General features: G+C 43.0%; 1 protein-coding gene across 1 annotated transcript in view; it reads left to right on the top strand.

Annotated features, from left to right (window-relative positions):
• The window catches only part of LOC139420396 (NEDD4-like E3 ubiquitin-protein ligase WWP1), a 62,033-nt gene that overhangs the window by 6,097 nt on the left and 29,381 nt on the right, over nucleotides 1-26,555 (top strand). The window contains exons 2-6 of the mRNA XM_071170451.1: nucleotides 11,227-11,286; nucleotides 15,664-15,893; nucleotides 24,972-25,096; nucleotides 25,457-25,597; nucleotides 25,736-25,802. Coding sequence (XP_071026552.1) covers nucleotides 15,685-15,893; nucleotides 24,972-25,096; nucleotides 25,457-25,597; nucleotides 25,736-25,802 — 542 coding nt within the window. The 5' untranslated portion in view covers nucleotides 11,227-11,286; nucleotides 15,664-15,684. The remainder of the gene's footprint in view (nucleotides 1-11,226; nucleotides 11,287-15,663; nucleotides 15,894-24,971; nucleotides 25,097-25,456; nucleotides 25,598-25,735; nucleotides 25,803-26,555) is intronic.

The raw sequence follows: 26,555 nt of genomic DNA, 5'->3' as shown, positions 1-26,555 counted from the left end.
CCTGAAGTGTCTATTAGTTGTCCAAACGCACGGTGTCTTTCCCAATCTATATTGCTATAGAATTAAAATATGAAAACTTGAAAATGACTAAGTGCTCGCTTGTCAGAAAATGTAAAAAAAATAAAAAACATGCGCCATTCTTCCTGAGGCTGTATATGAATACTTACAATTTTTTTTTTTTAATGTTGCTAAAACACTCAGTTCCACTTTAAATGGCAGCTATAAAATTTATAGTGGATATGTTATTACTCACTCACTGTATGTGTGCAGTTTGTCCATGTGTTGTTTTCCTAATCAGCTGTACAGAGATTTGGGCATGTCTGTCTAAATATAAAATAAATGTCAGCACATACTTTTCCTGTGATTATTAGAATTTGGGTTCCAAATCCAACCATGCTTTTTACTTGTTTACACCAAGGATAGTGTTGTCACGATAGCAGAATTTTGACTTCGATTCAAAAACAATACAACTGCAAAAAAAGGCGTATTAGCCAAAGTCACAGAATGGAACTTGATTCAGACGGCTCTCTTAAGTTCAATATCATTTATTATTGAAATGTTTGATTTTTGGATGTATGCGTTAATTAATCAATTCTACAACTCATTTGACTTTGGTAAACTGACTACCTACATAACGGTCATTTTATTTGAATGGTAAGTCTGTAGTCTATTGATAAACAGGGGTTAAATCAAGTACAGGTGACTGCCTATTCAATAGGAGTGTGCACATTCATTGAGTTACTGAGCTTGTTTTGGCTGATTTCATGGGGCTGCAGATGATAAACAATCAGTCTTCCATTTGGGACTTCTTGTCCTGATCAACATTTACGTAGAAGAAGCAACAGCGCACACTTTTATAAAAAGACGTGGTCTCGTTAAGACCCATGACCTCGTTCACAGTCAGCTCCAGCAAAGATGATATTGATGTGGAGAGGAAATTAATTAATAAAGTTTTGGTGACCTATTTTGAAATCAGCAATATTTTGCGTTTTGGTTTGAATATCACAAACAAAGTACTAGGGTAGTTAATTAATGTTAGGTTCAGCTGTACGCTAGCAAGGAAAGTTGGCCTACAAAGTTGGAAGCTACCAGTGTCGTCTAATGGACATTGTTGCGAACAGTAAATAAATCAACATTTCTACATGCCGTGTTGCTTTATTTGAGTGTTCTGTGCAGCGTAAGTGGTGACGCAACCAGACTCCCAGTGGGGGTGCAGTGGTTCCTCAGGACAGGCTAGACTGGAGCTAGCAGTGAGCAAGTGGAGCAGGCACGGTGCTCTCAAACTATAAAGGAGACATCGGCTGCGCTGCTAGACTTGATTCTCTCTGTCGATGACGTGTGATACATTTGACAGAAGTACAGAAAGTTCTAGTATTGGCAAAGTACTAAAGTTTTGGTATACCGTGCAACACTACAAGAGTATTGAGCACATGGTCTTCCTTTTACTGTGTCTGTGTAGCCTAGTTCTAGCATAGGCCTATATGGTCGCACTGGAAAGCTACTCACACGCACTATGAATACCAAATATCACACAACCCTGTAAATCGGACCCCCCCCCCCCACTCTCTCTGATCTAGTGAGTGTGATCCATTCCCGATTCAGAGAGCCATTAGTTATAATGATATCCAATTCAGTGATGCTAGCTGCATGGGCTGTTGATGTCCCCAATGGCGTGCCTGCGCAGAGGCCAGCTCTCAGCAAACTGACTAGGAGAGCAGTGTTCCTCGGCCTTCACGTTTTAACTAGCAGCTTTACAAGCGATGACGCGACTCGGAACATATAATAATACTTTGATTCAGTCATATTTTTGAGTTATTAATCCCATAAGTGAGACATTGTTGCTTCTAGACAGTGTTGCACATCTTTGATAGCTTCCAAGAAATCAAAACGGTATCTCAGAATTCAAATAGAAATGTCTTGGTGTTGCAACTGCTCTGAAACACTGTACGATTAGATGCCTCAGTCTCTCTGTCACAACCAATGATGACACTCGCCTGACTGACTGGCCCTTAGTCAGGCTTTGTCAACCAGCCTAAATGACTAAACACACACCTCATCCTCCCTCTGTCTGTCCTTAGTTTTCCCTCTGTTTCCCTGTCACCTAAGGACAAAAAAAAGTAGCTAACTGTACGAGGCTATAAACTAGCAGGAAACTTTGCACCCGGAAGTTGCTTTTCTTATTGCCGGCGATTTAAAAAAAATAAAAAATAAAATAAAAAAAATTTAAAAAAAATCCGCCTCTAAGACACGTGATACCGAACTTCCATCTACACGTCTCCCTCGCCACTAAGGGCGATAAAGTCCTAGACCGTTGTTACTCTACCCAGAAGCAAGCATACAAGGCCCACCCTCGTCCCCCATTCGGCAAATAGATCATGACTCCATACTCCTGCTTCCTGTATACAAGCAAAAGCTCAAACAGGAAGTACTCGTGACTTGCTCTGAGAAATGGTCCTTAGAAATTATGCTACAGGACTGCTTTGCTAATGCTGACTGGAACATGTCCCATTCTCCGCTGATAGCATCGACGAGCTAACCACCTCCGTCACCTGCTTCGTTAGGAAATGGTTCAGAGACGTTGCCCCCCCCCCCCCCCCCTCACAGTGACGGTTTGCCTTTTCCCCTGGTGTTAAGCGAAAAGGACATGGCTACCGCACACAATAGCCAAACCTGAGGCTAAGGCTGAGGAAAGGAACAAGTACAAGAAGTCCTGCTACGACCTCCGCAGAGCCATTTAACAAGAAAAATAACAATATAGGGCCCTATGAAATCCATTTTCTTTTCTTCCCAAATTCCCTTTTTTAGATTTATTTTTCTGAACTCTGTTTTATGATTTAAGCAAATTAAAGTGTCTAATAATGTGAATGAATAAAACAATTTAATAAGAAACATTTAATGATGCAACACATTGCACTTTTTTTTATCAAGGCAAGTGCTTCAATACAGTTCTACAAAGTGTTTCATTATAAATAATAAAAAGTAATGCAATAATATAGGCAACAATGCAATCGGAAAAACATAGTTATTCTTGTGTAACAACTTTGCATTCATTGTTTTTTTGTGAAATGAAGCATAAGAAACATAAGTTTATCATAAATAAAGATTCATGCAATAGGCAACCTATGGAACTACCCTATGAGCTCCTATGTCTGTCCATTGTAGGTTTTTCATCTATCACAGACCTCTCCATTTGAAGTACATGATTGTCAGCCTCTTTGTTGAGCTCGGTGAGTACCTCTTGCTTGTCTGTGAGTAGAGTCTTGTATTTGCTGAAACTCCTCTGTCGACTGGGAAGTAGATGTTGGGCACTGCCACTTCTGCAACTCTTGGGAATCTCGCACTCAGGCCCCTCCAGTAATCAGCAAGCTCCAAAGCAGTTGAGGGCTTCCTGGACACAGTTCTGGTAGGCAATCCTTTCTTCACTGAGCTCTGTTGATGGGTTTCAGTTGTGTGTGTGTGTGTGTGTGTGTGGGCTTCAATCTGATTTTCCATGGCTGGAGCCTGCCTGGGATCGAACACCCTAGCCAGCCTGTAGACCTCTGGCTGGATGTGTGTCCCAGTGCATTGACAATTTTGAAGTCCAAGTGGAATGCGTCATGGAGATGGTCAAGCACCTCCCTTCTCTCTCCAATCGCCATCTTTCTCAATGGCTCATCTGTCTCTGCACTATACCCACATGTTTTTGCCGTTCCGTTCACTTGGTAAGAGCCCAGATCTTCCATGACATTGTATGCAGACACTGCTGTGGGACGGCGGGTTCCTTTCAGGATTGACAGAGCTGTTATCAGTTTGGCGCAGCCCTCTGAGATGGTTACCCTAACAGTGATGGCCTGCACCTTCTCTGTTTCCAGCTGGCTGAGGATGTTTGTGACTGCTTGGGATGGTGATTTTTCTGCCAACAAAAACTCTGTACTAATGAACATGCTCTGCATGGTACTTCACTGCCTCAAACCAGCTATTCCATCGGGGGCTCACTGCTTCAGGAGGTGCCTTGGCCTGCACGAACTCCTTCATAATGAGGAAGCGCCCCCATCTCTTTCTGGCAGGCTTCTTGACGAAGACAGATCTCATCCATGTTACAAGTGATGCAACTTCAGAGAAGTGTTTGTAGTAATGCCAGGTCTCACCCACCAGATTGATGACATGGCAGAGACGGGTTACATGGCCACTGTATCACTCCTTTCAGAACCTCCTTGTATGTCTTCAGGCAGTACGGGGCATTATCTGTGACCATTGCCCAGGCACTGTTCAGTTTGTTGCTGTGGAGCAAGGCTAGTATAACTTGGGAAGTTGTTGAGTAGTTGCATCTCTGTGAAAATTACATCCACCAGAAAGTACTGGTTTTCAATACCTGCAATGAAAGTTGAGAAAACGTTTTAATGATGTTTTAACCTAAAATAATATTGTGACAAAATACAAGTGTAAAAACAATATAGAGATAGTTAGCTAGATGGAGAGACAGCTGCTGACATTATGCATCGCTATATGATCGCTATATGATAGCTCGTCGTTTGGAATATCACAATTTGCGTGCGGACAATTCACACTGCCGAATGTAAATGTAGGCTATTGCAACGGTATATTAATAGGCTGTTAACTCACCAATGATTAGAATGCTGCAATCCCTTGCATCTGTCTCGTCAACAACCACCGCAAACTTCTACCAACGGATCTTCTGTAGAACGGCAGTCATGTTGGTCGAACACACGGGGCAGGTGAATTTGAGAGAGGCTGCTCTCATTTTCGGGCAACGTTCCTCCCTGTTTGCAATGCTTCACTAGAAACGTTCATAGCTTTCTTAGCTTTTCTAAGGGGATGTCGGACTCTGCGCACACAGCCACAAAGTCCTGAATAAATTCTCGTCTTGAATCTGCTGATGCGCTTGCACTAGTAATGGTTGTTTTGAAGAGGCATGCTCTGGCTAACACGGTACTTTTCTTTGTTTTTCACATGGGCTTTAGACTAAGTGTTCACCCATTTTTACGGGTCTAATCAATAGTATGTTGACTGAATTTGCAAAACAGCTTATCGCCTGATGACTCCTAGTCCTTTGGGTATTGCTATGCTCTGAATTTAGGGTCATATATATATATATATATATATATATATATAATTTTTTTTTTTTTTGACGACTTGGTTGACATGTTTCTCAAAGTAAATGCCAAGTTGTTGGGTGACGTAAGGGACCCACCCCCCCTCTCAAAACACAATTATTTCTTTAGGCCTACTCATCTGTAATTTTTACAATTATGAAATCATTTAGGTTACTACAATTAGGCCTTTTTTTTTATATCGATTTCAGCCAAATTATGGAAAAAGCTGCATATTCCATTTTTATGACCAAATTCTGCAATTGTCTACATTTTCTGCATAGCGGAAATCATAGGGCCCTAGAACAAGGTGAAATCCTATCACACAGGCCCCGCCGCATGTGGCAGGGCCATTACGGATTACTAAGGAAGACCCAGCCTTGATCTGCCCAACAATGCTCCTACCAGACTAACTCAATGCATTTTATGCACACCTCGACAAAAACATCGCCGTGCATGAGCGCTCCCACTAACGAGGACTGGCTGATCTCTGAGGCCGATGTAAGCTTTTTTAAATCAGGTCAACAATTGCAAGGTCGCTGGGCCGGATGGTATTCCAGGGCATGTTCCTAGAGCATGCACTGGACAACAGGCATGTTCACAGTAATTTTCAACCGCTCCTTGTCCCCGTCTGTAATCCCACATGTCCCAAGCTGACCACCAATCAGTCCTGTTCCCAAGAACTCTAAGGCTACATACCTAAATGACTACTGCCCTGTAGCACTCACCTGTAAGCATGAAGTGCTTTGAAAGGCTGCTTATGGCACACACCCATCATCCCAGACACTCTAGACCCACTCCAATTTGCATACTACCCCAACAGATCCATAGATGAGGCAATCTCAATTGCACTCCACACTGCCCTCATCCACCTAGATAAGAGGAATACCGATGTGAGAATGCTGTTAATTGACTACAAACCAACGTTCAACACCATAGTCCCCTTCAAACTCATCACTAAACTTAGGACCCTGGGACTGAACACCTGTCTGCAACTGGATCCTAGACTTCCTAACGTGTCGACCCCAGGTGGTGAGGGTAGGTAATATCAGCACAGCGACGCTGACCCTCAACACGGGGGCCCCACAGGGCTGTGTACTTAGTCCCCTCCTGTACTCCCTGTTCACCCATGACTGTGTGGCTACGCATGACTCCAACACCAAGTTAGAAGATGACAGCTGCACCATTGAGCATCTTAACTGGCTGCATCATTGCTTGGTATGGCACCTGCACCTCCTTTGATCGCATGGCGCTAAAGCGGGTGGTCCAGACAGCTCATTACATCACTGGGGCTGAGCTCCCTGCCATCCAGGACCACTATATCAGGCGGTGTGAAAGGAAGGCCCCGGAAATGTGTTGGCATACTGCATTTTATCTGCATGAGTCTCCTGTTCTGTCCAAATTAGCTCCATCTGCTTTACAATGCCAGCACAAAGGTCCAGTTTGTCTCCATCTTTGAAATATGATATGTAGACTAGAAAGAGGAAGAAGGGAATAATCAAGCCACTGACTGTCACCCTCAAACATTGATAGCGTGCAAATTTGTTGTGGACAGACGCACGTAACATAAATGGTAGTGGTCGACAGACTTAGGGATGCGATGACTAACGAGGAACTTTATTCCGGTACGCTGATGTTTTTCATCACTAGCAATATGGTTTCCAGCCAATTGGTGACAGATTTTAATGTGAAAATTCTCACATCTGCAGAGATGTTTCCATCAAACGGACTTATTGCGGCTGAAAGGGTGTGTGATGACATAGTGATGGGGGGGGGGGAATATTATTACCAACTATATCGTATCACTTTTGTCAATATCGCAATATAATTTTTTTTGCCTGTTGGCTGTACCTGCACCAAAACGTTTGTATATTCTCTTCAAAGCTTGTTCTCCAGCTTTTTATATAGGGAGCCAATTAGATTTCAGGACTTTTATTTGCATGACTGATCAAAACTAGTTTTCTCATGGCTCTCGTCCCTCTGCAGTAGACTTATGGTGAGCAATATGTTTGAAACATCAAATCGCAATAAAATCACAGTATCAAATTGCAATACATATGGTATCGGCTCGTAAGTAGCGTGGTAATATGGTATGGTGAGGTCCCTGGCAAGTGTACTTGCCCTATTAGTGCCCATAAAAAAAAAAATGACGGTTAAATTGCCATGTACCGAATACAAAGATAAGTTCAATGGGTTTAAACTCTTTTTAAAAACATTTAAAAATGCGTTTGTCAACTGTTTATAGAGCAAATATGCCCATTCTGGTCTTGGCACATGCCAATAAAGGCGCTTCCACTGCCGTTCTTGCATAATTAATTTTGCAAACACAAAAGTTCCCACCATGGCAAACTTTTTAATAAATAATTATAAAAAATAAATCAAACATCAGTTGATTTCTGAGTAAATGATTTGTCATTTAATTCTTGCTGACCTCACGTTCAAGCCAATGCCTATGTGCCAGGAGTTTCTCCCGGTCTTTCTGTATTGGCTAACTAAGGCCAAGTTATTTGCGTTAGTCCACCAGACTCTGTGCATTTGGGGCAGGAAAGTGCCTGGGAATGAGATTACCTGTGCTCTTGCCCTCCAACCCCAGACAGACTTCCAGGGCTGAGGGGATTATAAGCTGCTCCCTGGCCTCTGTCTGGCTGGCAGTATCCCTTTTTCATTAGTCAGCCTTCTGAATTAGAGACTGATGGCAGCTTACTGTTGGTCTCTGCTCTGCCCCAGTCCTATGTCTCTCTACTCCTATTCTGTCTCTCTCTACTCCTAGTCTGAGAGGCCAGGGTACTCTTGAGGAGATATTGCTATAGGTCTCTGCTGTGCTGTCAGATTAAGCAGAACATCACTCTTTTTATCCACAGAGGAAAAAATGAAATTTCCTTTGCAATCTGCACATTTAGGATGGACAGCTATGATGCTTTTTTTCTTTTTTTAATGCAGCCTGTTCATTCAGCGCCAGACCGACTGAGCACTTCTGTCTTTGAGGCACGACATCACTGTAATGGTCATGACATTTTTGCTGACCATAATTGGCCAGCCAAATGACCGCGGTCACCTTTTAATAACTGTTTTTGAAAGCAATATTTGACGCACATTTTCTCCTCCACTTCTGACTGCATGTGCTGCCATAGAAATATAATGAATTGTCGTGTCTTTGGCTATGCCGGGTTAAGTGATATGACATGCTATTCTATAAAATCATTTCTCCGTAATTAATATTACCTGATTGAGCTAATCATGTAAATGTAATTAACTAGTCGGGGCACCATGAAATAATATTTATAGAGCTGTTGTCTTCCGAATAAACTCTTAAAGACCTAGTAATATTTTACATCAATAGCAGTCAATATATTAATTGTCACCTTAATTCAGTCTCATCTGAAAGTTGTAATTTCTTGGTTATCTGCACGAACCCTGGCTAACAATTTGAATCAGCAATACAAAATTGTGTTTAATTGTTTATATACTAAATACCTAACTAATCACACAGAATTACACAGAATTAAATCATAACTTGATTACAAATGACGTCATAAAGGAAAACGTCCCTAGCGGGCGGAACAGATATGATGGCTTGTTACACAAAAGAAAAGGGGCTGGGTTTGAGTGAAAGAGCGGGAAGACTGAGGAACAAAGGGCGAAGCTGTGCTATCGTAAATACAGTATCTTATGCATTCTAAATTATCGCCCATTTGGAAAATGCAATAAATATTTTCTCTGAGCTTTGGTAGGTTGGTGGTAGATGGAAGGCCGTGTTGCCCAACCGAGTCCTTTGTCCTTTGAAGAATGTCTGGTGGTCAATTGGATACGTTGTAGTAATGTCGTTGTGTGGTAGACGGAATACTCTGTCTGTTCCTTCCTAACCTGCGTTTGCAGCTGCTGTTGCTAACTCAACAGCTAGGAGGTATCACTTCTGTAGTGAATAAGAGTTCAAAGTTCATACCATTCGCAACCAAAGCTCATGCTGATGTTGGCTTCATTCTGTAGTTCTCTGAACCATTCTGACATCGGACTGTCGTCCTCGGAACAGGAGGTTATATTGTCGTCAAGGCTTTATATAGGAAGGGAGACGAGGGCGTGTTTGAAAAGTTTTATAGCCCATGTCCCTTCACAGGGACGGGCCACTGATTTGAGCAGAGCCCTATCTTATGAAAGCCCAAATTTCACATTTTAGAAGCTAAAATCACATTTCATCCCATCACATATAATTTCATATTCAAACATTTAAATTGAACAACAATTCCATGTGAATCCGATAACTGATGTGTAGACTTTCCACTGTAGAGTTTGTCATCTGATCATTGAGAATGTCTCCGATGACAACCGAACAGACATCATATTCATTAAGTACCACCGCATATGTTCAATTGTTCGGATTACCAGAATATAGTTCACCCCCCCCCCCCCCCCCCCCCCCCCCCCACCTTCTGATGTTCCCAGAATCTCTATGTTAACCATGGTGTTTGCAAATGTAACATCAGTAGGGTAGAGAGAGGTATTTATGACTGTCATAAACCTACCCCCAGGCCAACGTCGTGACAGAATATTGCGAGTGTACCCATAGGAGCAAAGCGGGAAGTAAACGTCTTATTTAAAGGGTTATTTTTTTTTACGGTTATTTCACTTTTCATGACGGTCTTCATCTATAGCCTTCGGTTATACAGTAATTGTGCCAGCCCTAGATGTCACGCCGGTTCACCTTTTTAAGGTTATGCCAACTATCTGTTCCCCTGTCATGTCGCTGTTACAGCTGGAGGCGTAATGATGCTGCGAGTCTCTTGGTTGTTCGTTCAGCTGGTCAGAGGTTGTTAATCTCAGACATTGGTTGGTTTCCATGCCAGATGCACTCCGTAATGCTGTGTCATTGGTTCTGATGCCAACATCCCCACTCTCCCCTGTACTTCGCTTCCCACATCCTCCCCTAGTCTCCTATCCTCCTCTGGTTGGGCTGCTCTGTGTCTCTAGACGGAGGCTTGGAGGGGATCAGGGAAAGGTTTTTATCTTGCCTGCCTGCCGGTAGTCTCTGTGCCACTCGGCTGAGCTGGAGCTAATGCAAGGCAGACGCATACCGTCCGTCCCCCTATGCCAGCCAGACTGGTACAGGAGAACAGTGGTGTGAAGGAGAGGACAGGAGATAAAAGGTGAGTAAAGGACAGGCGTTTTGCAGAGGATTGATAAAGTGCCGTGTAGAAGTGAGTGCAGTGTGTTGGAATAGGGTGAAGTGCCCTTCAAGGTCTTCTGGATTCTGCTCCCTCTCTAATGACTTCCATGAGATGTTTGGATGAAGCCCCGGGGCCATCTATATCAGGCATCTCACAGTTGGAGTGCTGATCTCGGATTAGTTTGGGCCTGAAGATCATAATACATAGCCTATTGATTATATGGAAAAGCGGGACCTGATCCCCCTGGTCTAAAGACAATGGAGGCTTTCTCCTGTCCTGATGAACAGTACTTCACCCTTAGTCAGCTGGGAGTCCTCTGGCGCCACTCATCTCAGCCTTTAATGCTCTGAGATGATGGCCTTGCTTGCCCTGTTTACTCGTGAGAGTATTTTACACTGAGGCAGTCTGAGACAATTTGTGGCAATTGGTGTGCATATCTGCACTTTAATAATAATGGTTTGTGGCTGTTTTCATGTCCCTTTGCTTTGCCAGTGAGTAACATGATTTTCCTGTGTTTTTTTGTTTGTAGCAAAATCAGATGGCTATGTTTTGTCTGTGTGGTGTTATTCCCTCAGAATTGAGTGGTGGTGGCGTATGTATGCTGACAACGGATCATTTTCTTAGCCCGCGCTCTATCTCTCGTCTCCATCTGCACCGTTATCAGTTTGGAGCTCCCTGAGCCTGGGTCTGTGGCTCTCAGCTTCTGAGTACACGACTCCTAGCACCCCATCTGTGTTTGGACAGGAAGGGATCTTGTGGTAACCATTTTATCTTGGCAGTTTAAGGACATTCATATGTTACTCCTCTTCACCAAACAAACCATACATCAGCACTTTGTTCAGATAAAGAAAGTTCCCCCTTTTTTCTTTTCCCTGTGACTGGTTCTGTTAGGTTAAAGCCTTTGCACAACCCAGATCAGTGTTAATATAACAGCTGACAGTGCATGACTAACTACTCCCGGTCTCCTGTTACAGGGCAATCATGGGCCACGGAGTCGGCTGAGGATCCGGAGGGTTCTGCAAAACGCACCAATCGTGAGTAGGCATGTAAATTTGCCATTCTATGACTTTTTTTCCCCCCTGGATGTGAGCTCGAGCTCATGTTAGCCAAGAACACGAAAGGTACTGTGCCTTCAGAATGTACCCACACCCCTTGACTTCTTCCATATTTTGTTGTTACAAAAGTGGGATTTAATTGTCATTTTTTGGCAACTCAAAATACTCTGTCAAAGTGGAAGAAACATTCCAAAATTTGTATAAAAAATAAATATGAAAGAGAAAAATAAATATTTTATTGGATAAGTATTCAAACCCCCCTGAGTCGATACATTTTAGAATCACCGTTGCCAGCGATTACAGCTGTGAGTCTTTCTGGCTAATAAGAGCTTTGCACACTTTGATTGTACAATATTTGCACATTCTTTTAAATTCTTCAAGCTCTATCAAGTTGGTTGTTGATCATTGCTAGACAGCCTTTTTCAAGTCTGGCCATAGATTTTCAAGCTGAATTTAAGTCAAACCGAGTGGCCTAGTCACAGAACATTTCAATATCGTCTTGGTAAGCAACTCCAGTGTTCTATTTGGCCTTGTGTTTTAGGTTATTGTCCTGCTGAAAGGTTAATTTTGTCTCCCATTGTCTGTTGGAAAGCAGACGAAACATGGTTTTCCTCAAGGATTTTGCCTGTGCTTTGCGCTTTTTATCCCCCCCCCCAAAAAAAATCCCTAGTCCTTGCCAATGACAGTCATACCTATAACCAATGTTCCCTCAACATTTTTTGACAGATCAGTTCTGGTCTGCTGAGCGCAAGCTTGAACATTGTGAAAATTCGGTGCAATGCTTCCAGCGCATGTTTACTGTGAACAGAGGCTGTACCCTCTTTTTAAGTTAGCCACAGTAGCCTTCTTGGCCACTGTTAAAACTATTTGATCATAATGTAGGCCTAGCAGATTGGCCTACCCGTCAAAAACAACGAAGAAAATGAACCCCGTAACATTTTAACATGTTAAAATAGCTGTTCTATCATTCAGCCTACAATACATTCCGTGAGATTTAAAATAAATAAAAAAACATGCAGGGCTTGACAGTAACCTGTTTTTATCCACTTGTCCAGTAGACCAGGTGACAGTGTTTGATGCAAGAAACCACTTTACAAAATACAAATTAATTATTATTCCCATATCATTATTACAGAGAATCTGACAGATTATGCCACCCACCATCCAAAGTGTAATTAGTGACTTCACCATGCTCAAAGTTTTTATTTTTATAATTTTTTTTTCTCTCTCACCCATCTACCAATAGGCGCCCTTCGTTGCGAGGCATTGGAAAACCTCTCTGGTCTTTGTGGTTGAATCTGTTTGAAATTCACTGCTCGACTGAGGGACCTTACAGATAATTGTGTGTGGGGTACAGAGATGAGGTAGTTAATCATTAAGCACAATTTTACTTTAACTTATTTAGCCTTGCATAACAAAATGGTTGAATACTTATTGACTGAAGCTGTTTCAACTTTTAATTTTGTATAAATTTGTACAAATTTAGAGATCATAATTCCACTTTGACATTATTGGGTATTTTTTGTGTGTGGTAAGCCAGTGACGACAACCTACATTTTTAGGTTGTATTGTTCCGCCGGTCGCCATTTCTGTCAAATGTCTCACGGATCAACTCTGTATATCAGCGCAGCCGATGTCCCCCTTGTGATTATATTGCCCAAAGATTTGGCTAATATACCTTCATTTTTTTTGTTGCTGTGGTGTCATTCTTGGTATCGTGATACTCAGTATGAAAGTCAAAAGTTATTGCAGGGGCAAGTCATTAATGGATAAAGAGTTCAATGTCCGAATACAGTTCATTGTATTGTAATTGGAAGCCCATATTCGTGCATTCGGAAAGTCTTCAGACCCCTTGAATTTTCGACATTAGCCTTATTCTAAAATTGACGAGTTGATTTAAATTGTTTTCCATCTACACACAATACCCATAATGACAAGGCAAAAACATTTTACGTTTGCAAATTTATTAAATATTAAACACTTATATTTAAGTATTCAGACCCTTTACTCAGTACTTTGACGTGCCTTTGGCAGAGATTACAGCTTCAAGTCTTGGGTATGATGCTACAAGCTTGGCTCTGTCAGGTTGGATGGGGAGCGTCACTGCACAACTGTTTTCAGGCCTCTCCAGAGATGTTCGAGTCCGGGCTCTGGCTGGGCCACTCAAGGACATTAAGAGACTTGTCCCGAAGCCAGTCCCGCGTTGTCTTGGCTGTGTGCTTAGGGTCGTTGTCCTGTTGGAAGGTGAACCTTCGCCCCAGTCTGAGGTCCTGAGCAGGTTTTCATCAAGGATCTCTTTTCTCTGTTCATCTTTGCCTCAATCTTGAGTAGTCTCCCAGTCCCTGCTGCTGAGAAACATCCCCACAGCATGATACTGCCACCACCATGCAGTGACCCGTAGGGATGGTGCCAGGTTTCCTCCAGACTTGGCATTCAGACCAAAGAGTTAAATCGTGGTTTCGTCAGACCAGAGAATCTTGTTTCGGCAAACTCTCAGTAGGCTGTCATGTGCCTTTTTACTGAGAACTGGCTTCCGTCTGGCCACTCTACTGTAAATGACAGATTGGTGGAATGATGCAGAGATGGTTGTCCTTCTGGAAGGTTCTCCCACTTTCACAGAGGATCTCTGGAACTCTGTCAGTGACCATCGGGTTCTTGGTCACCTCCCTGAACAAGGCCCTATTCCCCTGATTGCGTTGTTTGACCGGGTGGCCAGCTCTAGGAAGAGTCTTGGTGGTTCCAAACTTCTTCCATTTAAGAATGGAGGCCGCTGTATCCTCGGACATTCAATGCGGCTGATTTGTTATATATATATATATATATATATATATTTTATTTTTTTGATACCCTTCCCCAGATCTGTGCCTCGACACAGTCGTGCCTCGGAGCTCTACGGACAATTCCTTCGACCTCATGGCTTGGTTTTTGCTCTGACATGCACTGTCAACTGTGGCACCGTATCTAGAGGTGTATGCCTTTCCAAATCATGTCCAATCAATTAAGTTTACCACAAGTGGACTCCAAGTTGTAGAAACATCTTAAGGATGATCAATGGAAACAGGATGCACCTGAGCTCAATTTTGAGCCTCATAGTAAAGGGTCTGGATACTTATGTAAGTGAGGTATTTCTGTTATGGTCAATTTAGCAGAAATGTCTTAACCTATTTTCTCATTGTCATTATGGGGTATTGTGTGTGTGTATATTGATAAATGTTTTATTTAATCAATTTTAGAATAAGCCTGTAATGTAACAAAGGGGATGAAGTCATGGGGTCTGAATATTTTCCGAAGACACTATCTGTGTTTCAGATTGCTGGTGACTTTTCTTAGTGTCCCACGTACCCTAGAGAGATTAACGTCCCACCTGACCAACGTCCAGTGAAAGTGCAGGGCGCCAAATTCAAACAACAGAAATCTCATACTTAAAATTCCTCAACCATGCATGTATTATACACCATTTTAAAGAAACTTGTTAATCCCACCACAGTGTTCGATTTCAAAAAGGCTTTACGACAAAAGATTGCAATTTGTTAGGTCAGTACCTAGTCACAAAAAAAGACATCTTTCCAGCCAAAGAGAGGAAAAAATAATCACTAACTCATAGGACTTCATGTTACACAATAAATGTTAGTTTTGTTCGATAAAGTCAATAATTTATGTCCAAATACCTCCTTTTCGTTCGCATTTAGTACAGTAATCCAAATGCGCAAGCACTAGGTCCAGACAAAGTCAGTTATATTGCAGTTCGTAGAAACATGTCAAATGATGTGTATATAATCAATCTTTAGGATGTTTTTATCAAATTTTCAATAACGTTTCAACCGGAGAATTCCTTTGTCTTTAGAAATGAAAGGGAGCGGAGCTAACTCTCACGAGCGCGCGCCTGACTGAGCACATGGCCTCTCTGGCAGACCTCTGACTCATTCCATTCTCATTCACCCCCACTTCACAGTAGAAGCATCAAACAAGGTTCTAAAGACTGTTGACATCTAGTGGAAGCCTTAGGAAGTGCAATATGACCCCACAGACACTGTTTATTGGATAGGCTAAGACTTAACCTACAAACCTCAGATTTCCCACTTCCTGTTTGGATTTTTTTTTCTCAGGTTTTTGCCTGCCCAATGAGTTCTGTTTATACAGACATTCAGACACATCACAGACATTCAAACAGTTTTAGAAACTTCAGTGTTTTCTATCCAAATCTACTAATAATATGCATATCCTAGCATCTGGGCCTGAGTAGCAGGCATGTTTACTCTGTGCACGCTTTTCATCCGGACGTCAAAATACAGCCCCCTACCCCAAAGAAGTTAAGGTTGTCCTTGTTTTGACCACCTTTGTTTTGTGTGTCTTCAGGCTTCCACTGTGGTGTATGACATGGCCACGGCCTCTTCCAGAACGGAGTGTAGCTATAACCACGGACCGACGTCGCAGCTACATGCCGTCGTTGCCTGTGCCAAACTCAAGCGGAAGAAGAGCTTGTTTGGGACGTCCATCTATGTGGAGGTGACAGCGGAAGGGGAGTCGCGCCGCACGGCAAAGTCCCACAGCTCCTCCAACCCCAAGTGGGATGAGCGGCTCACTCTGTAAGGAACCCTACCTTCTGTGTGTGTGTTCTTAATGTGTGTCGTGAGTAGCCCATTTTAATTCGCTCACCACCTTAATCCCTTACTGTGGTCTGTTTGGTATGCTCTAGCAACGTTGTATTCCTTTCTGAATCAAGTCCCACTTTTTTTAGAGTTAGACCAATGGTGTGTTAATTCAGTATGAATCGTTTTCTGTAGTCCTTCAATCTAACCGGTTCTGTACTGGAATAGGAAGACGAGAGGGAGAAGGAATCTAGACTATTTTTATATTTAGCAGGATCCAGGCTACACATGATGTCTGAGCATTTGTGGTTAAACACAAAATATGAATTTTCGCAAAGGTCTTACTTATCTGGGGGTGGCTCTGAGATGGGAACAGTGTGGATTCATTGGAACACTTAGTGGGCTTGTGGGAGAGCTGACTAACTACTAGAAGTCTGAATATCTCAAATACTTAGTCATCCAATCTGGGCAGATGGCCTACAGCACAAGGAAATGACGATGATTGAAAAACCAAAGCAGACATACTGTATCTTTCCTCTGAACACTCTGTTCCCAAAAAGAGCCTGTTGGCTTTATTGTTTTATTTCCCTTGTTGGTGCGGAGGTTTGAACTCTGCTGAAAAGACCCTTCTGTATCTGTTCAGTTGCAACTCCAGCAGAGCTGCCTGTAACCTAGCAGCTTTTATGGTTCTCTGGCTTTAATGAGTCAAAGCCAAATGTCAGGCTGTGTTCCAAATGACACCTTATCCCGTATGAATAGTGCACTAGTTTTGACTAGAGCCCTATGGGCCTGCTCAAAAGTAGTGCACTATTAATGCAAAAGGATGCCATTTCAAACTTGCCCTCAGAAACTCATTAACCAGGCCACTAATTGCCTTGATGGGGTAATTATCTCGGACAACCGCCAGGGCTCTGTTTGGTTTGTTTTTGTGTATGCTACATGTTATAGGAGTAGCTAGCTACCTGTCTGAAGCTCAGCTGTGGCCTTCAAGTCATAGTCCACTGGTTCTAAAACAAGCTCTATTATGGTGGCCTCTAGTATATTCTAATGCTAGATTGTATTTTCAACCAGCAACTGTCAGGAAATAACACTGATACCGTTTCAGTGTTGGTTTCATCAGCTGTTGTAAGATATGAAACAGGACAAAAATAATTTTGAATGCAAAGGGCCTTTAAAGCATCCTGTAATAGTCTCCTGACTTAATTTAACAGCAGGTAATTGGCAAAAAGCCTACCAGTATGCAAATTATGGAGCCAAATGAAAAGCTCTTTTAACGATGCAATTCGATCGGCTACTTACGAGTCACTCGCTTTAATGTCTTGCAAGTCCTTATGGACTTCATATCGAAAATACAAACGGGATCTTTAGTTTACTTGTCCTGAATTGATACCATGGAGATATAACTACGTTGTATGATATATGATTGGTAAGGATTTATGAGGGACTTTATTCAGTCATTTTGACACCTTTTTTAAATATATTTTTTTAACTAGTCCAGCTTGCTGTTCGTCAATCAAAGCACAGTCAGCCTATGTGCCACCACTCTGTGGCTGCCTATGAAACACACCATGGTCCAACGTTGACTTTTTTTCTCTCTGGCCCGGTCTAGCCATTTGGCCAAAAATCTACTGGTCCGAACATAATTTTTGCTGGCCCTGGCATGGTGTAGTTCTTAAATGCATTGGGGTCATGCAGGGCCTATAGGTTTGTATGCTTTCGCTCTGCTAACATATGGAATTGTTTTAAGATTGTTGTACCATGGATCATTTAGCTATTTTATATAGAATTTTAGTACCCCTGTAGGTACTTTTTGTATTTATTTAAAAAGTGTGTGTGGACACCCCTTCAAATTTGCCTATTTCAGCCACACCCGTTGCTGACAGATGTGTATATAATTGAGCACACAGCCATGCAGTCTCCATGTACAAACATTGGCAGTAGAATGGCCTTACTGAGCTCAGTAACTTTCAACATGGCACAGTCTTAGTATCCCACCTTTCCAACATGTCAGTTTGTCAAATTTCTCCTCTGCTAGAGCTACTCCGGTCAACTGTAAGTGCTGTTATTGTGAAGTGGAAATGTCTAGGAGCAACAATGGCCACACAAGCTCACAAAGCAGCACCGCCGAGTGCTGAAGCGCATAGTGCTTAAAAATAATCTGCAACTCTCATTACTAAGTTTCAAAACTGCCTCTGGTTGAAACGTCAGCACAAGAACTGTTCGACGGGAGCTTCAGTTATTTTGCTGACATTTCTTCCAGAGGCAGTTTGAAACTTGGTAATGAGTGTTGCAACCGAGGGCAGATTATTTTTAAGCTCTTCAGCACTCGGCGGTGCCGTTCTGTGAGCTTGTGTGACCTACCACTTTGCGGCTGAGCCATTGTTGCTCCTAGACGTTTCCACTTCACAATAACAGCACAAGCTAAGATCACCATGCATAATGCCAAGCGTCGGCCAGAGCGGTGTAAGCTTGCTGCCTTTCGACTTCTCTGGAGTGATGAATCACACTTCACCAGCTTGCAGTCCGATGGCCGAATATGGGTTTGGTGGATGCCAGGAGAACACTACCTGCCCGACTACATAGTGCCAACTGTAAAGTTTGGTGTAATGGTCTGGGGCTGGTTTGAGCTAGGCCCCTTAATTCCAGTGAAGGGAAATTGTAGCGCTACATCATACTATGACATTCTAGACGATTCTGTGCTTCCAACTTTGTGGTAACCGTTTGGGGAAGGCCCTTTCCTGTTTCAGCATGACAATTCCCCCATCTACAAAGCGAGGTCCATCCAGAAATGGTTTGTTGAGATTGGTGTGGAAGAACTTGACTGGTGCCCAACCTCACTAATGCAATTGCTGGGGGGACTTGCTTCTATTCAGGCACAATGTTCCAACATCTAGTGGAAAGCCTTCCCAGGAGAGTGGAGTCTGTTAAAGCAGCAAATGGGGGACCAACTCCATATTAATGCCCATGATTTTGGATTGAGATGTTCGACGTGCAGGTGTCTACATACGTTTGGTCATGTAGTGTATGTATACTTTAACATTGCAAGTCATTACTCTGTTCTTTGTTGTATTAATTGCATTCATTTTAGTTTCTAAATTTGTATGTGATTTGAGAATAGGACGCTTCCCCTTTAAGACAGACGTTCCAAAAAGAGAGATTGACATGGCTATAGTCGGCTAGCCAAGAGGAATGCTAGGCAGGGTTGCCATGTCCTTGATTTTCCCTCAAAATTAGGCTACTTTATGAAAACAATGTTGCGGGTGAAAATATATTGGTTGCAGGTTTTTGGGCTACTTCTAAGTTGCACGGTGAATGCCATGGCATTTCTCTTACAATATATTTCACGATCAGGTAGTGAGTGCAGGAGTGTTTGAGAGTGCTGCAGCTGAGTCATGTGAGAGGAGACAGAGCAGACAGGACTTACCAGTTGTAGATTGTCATTTATGGAGACTATTACCTATTACTTTCCAACCCTTTTTCCATAAAACATATTAACACGCTAGAACTGATGCGCATCAAGAAATAACGGTGACATTGTATTGGAAAACTACTAGGGGTGCACTAGAGCACATTAGAAAAAGTCGCTTGGAGGTGGTTCAAATGGCATTTTAATGTCTACTTTGCTCATGGAAAGCCGCATCAAGCGAAGTGTTTTACACATGCTCAGAACTCCTTTGCGTGCTCCTATTATAGGGAAAATTTTATTGGGGGGGGGGGGGGATTCCTCAGTGGAAAATTCCATTAAGCGTGGCCAATAATACATTTGCATCTGTTGGCCATCCAAGTATCCTATTAAATTATATGCCATTGTAGCCTACCATTTGATAAATATATTAAAGTCCTCGCAAATCAATTTGTGCCACTTGTGTAGCCTAACTGGAGCTAGTAAACAGATTTAATAAATAGCCTATAACTATATTATGCATATTAATGGACATGTTTAATTAGATTGTTAAGTCAGAATAGGCTACAGAAGAAACACTGTTGTTGACAAACATATTCAGTTCATATTATTTGATTCAGTGATTTGAAATTACAACCCCATCCTCTGTAGCCTTTTCCTGCAGGCTATTGGGCAACACAATCACTTCTTTCTTAGAAATCGCCTCACTATTCATGTTGAATGAATTAGTTTGTCAATTTGAACTAAGCAAGCTGCTAAATCGTTTAGCCTACGCAACATGTAGGCAATCTGAAATTATATGTAGGGCTATAGGCTACATGTGTCTAGCTAAGAAAACCATGGCAAAGTTGAATTGCAGTCATTTTTAGTCTGTATTCCAGCATTTCCCAAGCTCTGTCATCAGGACCCCAAGGTGTGCAAGTTTTTGTTTTTTGTCTTCATTTGAAATCCGCTTTGTAGTGTTAAGACAACCAAAACGTGAACCCCTTGCGTACTGAGGACTGAGTTTAGGAAACCCTGCGGTAGCCTATGACAATAGAGCCCCACAGTGGAGATGTCATGAAACCTAGTGGTCAAACACAGAAATGGTTACATTCATTTTTAAAAACACTTAAAATAAGGGTTGTTTTGTGTAGGATTACCCTGGTGGGATGTTTTGATAACTATGTAAATCTCTTGGACAAGTTGACTTTTATCAATATTTTTGTATCTTTATTCGAAAATGCTAATTGTTGTCAAAGTAGACATAACATCACGCAAGACTACAAGCTCCTGCACATCTCTAGCTGGCACCTTTGCTAACATGTAAATAAATGTTGCCAATTTATTAATTACTACATTTAGCTAACATTTGATAGTTAATCCAGAGATGTTTTTCTTAACCTTTTACCCCTTTTTTCTCCCCAATTTGTCCCATCGCTGCAATTCCCGTACGGACTCGGGAGAGGCGACGGCCGAGAGCCATGCGTCCTCCAAAACACAACACAACCACGCCCGCACTGCTTCTTGACACACTGTCCGCTTAACCCAGAAGCCAGCCACCAATGTGTCAGAGGAAACACTGTACACCTGGTGACCGTGTCAGCTTGCATTGCGCTTGGCCCGTCACAGGAGTCGCTAGAGCGCGATGGGACAAGAAAATCCCTGCCGGCCAAACCCTCTAACCCGGACGACGCTGGGCCAATTGTGCTCCGCCCCATAGGTCTCCCGGTCGCGGCCGGCTGCGACCGATCCTGGACTCGAAACCAGGATCTCGAGTGGCACAACTAGCGGTGCAGTGCCTTAGACCACTGCGTCACTCGGGGGGCCGATCCAAAGATTCTTACCTTTGCCTTGATTCGGTAGTCTCGTCCAGATCATATTTGTATTTCTTTATGATAGCCACATTAGCATCTAATTAGCATTTCATTTGTTGGGGTAAATACAGGCAAACATATTGGTTTTAAAGTCACCTTGTCTGAAGGAGTACTCATACTGTTGTGCTCTGACTTGTAATTTCTATAATCTCACAAATGGGCCATTTTATAATGGATTGTCTTAATATCTGGCACATAGTAACGGCACAATTGCCAGAAAATAGCGTACATTTTTATTCAACTTAAAAAAAAAAAAAGCTGGTTCAAGTATTTATTCTGCGGAGATTGAGATCCTCTGTCCAACTTTAATCACTCACATTCTCCTGTTGGATTTATCTGTAGTTTATCAAGTTTGGAGACGACACAGCAGTAGTAGGCCTGATTACCAACCATGATGAGATGGCCTACAGGGAGAAGGTGAGGGCCCTGGGAGAGTGGCACCAGGAAAATAACCTCTCACTCAATGTCAGGAAACAGCAGAGGGAGCACGCCCTTATCCACATCAACGGAACCGCAGTGGAGAAGGTTCAAGTTCCTCGGCGTACACATCACTGACGATCTGAAATGGTCCACCCACACAGACAGTGTGGTGAAGGAGCAACAGCGCCTCTTCAACCTCAGGCGGATTAAGAAATTTGTCTTGGCCCCTAAAACCCTCAGTTTTACAGATGCACAATTGAGCGCATCCTGTAAGGATGTATCACCGCCTCATACGGCAACTGCACCGCCCGCAACCGCAGGGCTCTCAAGACGCCCTCCATTACACCTACATCCATCCAAAAATAAGATCATGATCAAGGACCTCAACCACCCGAGCCACGGCCTGTTCATCCTGCTATCATCCAGAAAGCGAGGTCAGTACAGGTGCATCAATGCTCGGACAGAACAGAGCTGGGACAAAACAGCTTCTATCTCAAGGCCATCAGACTGTTAAATAGCCGGCTTCCACCCGGTTACTCAACCCTGCACCTTAGACTGCTGCCCCATATACATAGACTTGGATTCATTGGCCACTTTAATGGAACACGAGTCACTTTAATAATGTTTACATACTGCTTTACTCATCTCATATGTATATACTGTATTCTACTGTATTTTAGTCAATGCCACTCCGACATTGCTCAATCTAATATTTATATTTCTTAATTCCGTTCTTTTAGGTATGTGTGTATTGTTGTGAATTGTTAGATACTACTGCGCTGTTGGAGCTAAGAATGGAAGCATTTTGCTACACCCACAATAACATCTGCTAAATATGGGTATGTGACCAATAACATTTGATAAGATTTTTATGCAGGAAAGGGATTTTACAATTTTATAAACCGGGTTTGAGCTCTGAATGCTCATTGGCTGAAACCTGGGGTATGTCGGACTGTATACCACGGGTATGACAAACCTTTTACTGTTTTATTACGTTAGCAACCAGTTTTATAATAGCAATAAGGCATGTTGGGGGTGTGGTATATGGCCAATATACCACATCTAACGGCTGTATCCAGGCGTTCTTTCAACATTCTAATGCCTTTTACGTCTCGTCATGGCTCGTCAAAATGTACATATTGCTAGTATGTTCACTATTGAAGGTTTGGTTTTGCAAATCCCTTTCCCTAAAATAAATAAGCCTAGCGAGTAGATTTGCTGGGTGCTTCTTTTTTGCTAAGGACAGCTCACATGCGATGTGTGAAATTATCAACTGATATACCGCTCGAAGTTGTGACTCGTGGGACAGAACGTGGTGGTGCTTGAATGAACGGCCAATCCTATTGCTCAATGGTAGACGCGAGGTCTCCAATGGTAGTCTGCGACAGAGCAGGTAAATGTTGAACTAGAATGAAAAAAATGTGCTGGAAAGTTATTTGCCCTGTCGTGCCAGTGACTGACCAGATGTTAATGTCGGACCGTGCACAGGAAAATGAATAAATGAATGTGCCAGAAAACAATAGGCTAAGTGGATTTTGACTCGTCGTTGCCACACTCCATGTGAAGAAATTCCGACGCAACCAACCCCAGCGCACACAACACACACACCCCTGTACCAAGAGGCGGGGCAGACTGTTAAACCAGGAGTGTTTCTCTTCATCACGAGTTCTATCAATGGGTACTTTAGGTGGAAAAAGTACCTGGCTGAAAGTGAGTCTGTAGACAGCCGACACTAGTGCAAAACAGTGCTGGTATATTGCACTGTATTTTCTGAAAGCAGGGAGAGGGCCACCATTTGCATTACCATTTGGCGTTAAACACACTTGGTTAGCTATCGGCTTTTCCATTTATCAAACAGCTTCTAGAAGGATTTACTGGAAATGTGTCCCAAATGGCACTCTATTCCCAATATAGTGCACTACTTTTGACCTAAACGACTAGGCCAGGGGATGCCATTTGGGGCACAATCTGGATGTGTTTACTACCTTTTGTCTTTTTTTTTTGTTTACTTCCGCCTGCCTCTGCACGCTTTCTGGTCGTCTCTGTTTTCTTAACTCTCATTCTTGCACTCTCTCTCTTCTTGGTTGCCTGTGTTTCTATAGACCAGGGTAGTTCTTTATTCTGCAGTCAGAGGCAGCCCTCGGTCGCTCTCTGAGGGGGAGGGGACCTGTGCCCGTGTGAGGAATACTAACCAGTCTGATCTGCAGAGGAGGAAAAGAGGTCTGGGAGAGGGAGTGTGACCAAAAACAAACGTTTGCGAAAGGCTCAAGAAATTGTAATTGTCAAGGGAAATGGCCAATGCGATAGTCCTAGTATATCATGGAGGTGCGATTTGAAATCAATGACTAAACACAACTCTTTGAAGTCTTAACAGGGTAACGACAAGGCGGACTCCTGAGTCTCCCTTCCCTTCAGATGTTGTGTATGCCACAGACAGACCGCTGAGACCTCTCCCTGTTAAAGCGTGTCCTGTGTATAGAGCTGATTTGGATTAGAGCGCTGTCAGTGGCTGTGCCCAGACGACGGGAGACATGTTCAGATTGATGAGGGAGCCCTTCTAAGGATTGCTGAAAAACATGAATTACAATTTATTATCTAATGCTGCTTATCACCCCAGGTTGTGACACCTTGCTAGAAGTCACAAGAAGATGCTTCCTGTCTGGCTGGCTGTCTGTAGCTAGGTTTTCATCCAGTTGGTGACATGTTTTCAAGCAAATATTCAAAAATCTGGATAACACTATGCACATTTTCCCACCAGACATGTTTCCATCAAACTGATTTATTGGGAATAAAGTGTGTGTGTTAACGTAGTGCACATAACAATAATGAATAGCTCATTTTACAGGCACAAAAAAATCCCACCCCGTCGAATGATTAAATTGTCTGTCGACATTTTATAAAATTGTTCCGGCATTCCCTGTTTCCTTAAGCCTAGTTGTGACTTTTTTTTTTGCGTTGGGTAATTAATCTGCATGAAATGGTTGGATGGAAACCTGGTTTTTGTCTGTCTGCCTATTGACTTCAGTGGAGCCACTTAAAGTTTAATTAGTGGGGTAACAGGCCCTACAGTCATTGCATTGAGTCATGGTGATATTGTGACTGTTTGTAATGCATGCTGTGCATCCTGAAAAGCAGATCAGCACTGAATGCGCTGTAATGGTGCTAGTAGTTTATTTCTATAGCAGAAGAATTGGAAAAGAAACCACCAGTTAGTTGGTGTAAGATATGATAAGAAAAACATGTTTGCTCCCAAGGGGAAAATTGTCTTGGACGCACATTACTGCTTTATAAGAAATGAACACTTGAGTAGTCTAACAGGTGTCCAGGTCACTTTCTGTGTGTGTGCGCACTTGCGTGTGCATGCGGTATAGTTGATGTGTGACCGCTGTGTTGCAGAAATGTCAGGCCACACACGCAGGTGGACTTTAAGGTGTGGAGTCACCACACCCTGAAGGCTGATGCTCTGCTGGGGAAAGCCACTCTGGACCTCCTCCAGGCCTTGGAGCAGCACGACAGGAAATGTACGTAGTTGGCAACCCGCCTCATCTCTTATTCCTCCTTTATGTTCCAACCTTGACAAGAACAATGTCAATAGGCAACAGGATATCAGCGCTGATATTATTTCCCCTGAAATAATTTTTTCTTACTCTTCAGGATGAACTGCAGTATGCCTTTCTGCTGTTGGACACAGTATTCCACAGTAAATGGTTTAGAAAGAATGCTGTTATTTTCAAGTAGGGCCTCAAATACTGTATCTATCAGACATTTTCTCTCTAATGAGTTACTAATAGCTGTGTTCTATTCCATCCTGTCTCTGCCATGCCCTGTCCCTGTCTCCTCCTTTCTCCCCTGTCTCTGCCATGTCTCCCCTCCCTCCTCAGTGGAGAACGTGAAAGAGGTGTTGAAGCTGGTGCTGGACAATAAGGGGGCCGTGGTTGCTACGGGAGAGCTGACCGTGTTCCTGGACAGTCTGACCGTCAACCAGGAACAACTGCTCAACGGCAACGCTGCCACCTCTACCAGTGAGTACCGCTGTGTGTCTGGCTGTCTGTTTTAGTATGCGTGTGGCTTGTCATACCTTTTGGATTTATTTCTAGTATATATGCGTGTTTAGTTGTAGAATATTGTTTAGGATAACAGTGCCTTCGCCTCCCTTTCAGAAGTCCAGCAGAACGGCGATGCCATTCATGAAAATGGAGGGGACACTCCATCAAGGGCTCCCAGCAGGTAAGATAAGAACTCCTGGCAGAAAACCATGTTGTGAATGAATGGGCACTGAGTCAGCAGAGACGTTTGGTTTAGATGGCGGCGGAAATAATTTTATCAGCAGAAAATGTGGTGCCGCTTATATTGGAGGCAACCATAAACCAATGCTGAAAGGCAATGCGGTCTTCACACACACACACCGATAGAGCCCCAGTTTTCCTGCCTTACATCATTGTGGTAGGGACTATATTTGTCCGGCTCTTGGCGCGTTCTCAGAAGCCTGGGATATTAGAACTCTCACCTTGTAATTTATCAGAGCTCTGACTGCACATGTTCTGTCCCTCTGTCTCCCTCTGTCCCTAAATCAGGACAGCTTGCATGCAGGCCTTGCCACACAACCCTGATCTTTATCTCACTCACTCTGTCGAAGTGCAGTTAACAGGGCTAATATGTGTTTTTTATTAGAATCCTCAAAAAGTGGATGTTGGCAATTTATTCAGACCGAGAGGTGAAGGAGATGGCAGACAGACTTCATCTGCATTGCAGTTACTGCTGCGTCCAGCCTGTGACGACTGCATACGCTGCCTTTGCACTTGCTTTGTCCCTCTCTCCATCTCCCCCCTTTCGCCCTCTCTCCTACACTTCCTATAGCCCCTGTGCCCCTTCTCCCAGCTGTTAAAACACATCCACTGTCCCACTAGGTCTGACTGTCCCAGTATACACAACCTACTGTGGATAGTGTGTCTGCCCACCTGCCCAGACTCTGATTGTGTT

This window comes from Oncorhynchus clarkii, chromosome 11 (assembly GCF_045791955.1).
Source record: "Oncorhynchus clarkii lewisi isolate Uvic-CL-2024 chromosome 11, UVic_Ocla_1.0, whole genome shotgun sequence".
NCBI lineage: Eukaryota > Metazoa > Chordata > Actinopteri > Salmoniformes > Salmonidae > Oncorhynchus > Oncorhynchus clarkii.
Note: the sequence above shows the minus strand (reverse complement) of the source record. Positions and strands in the feature narration are given on the sequence as shown.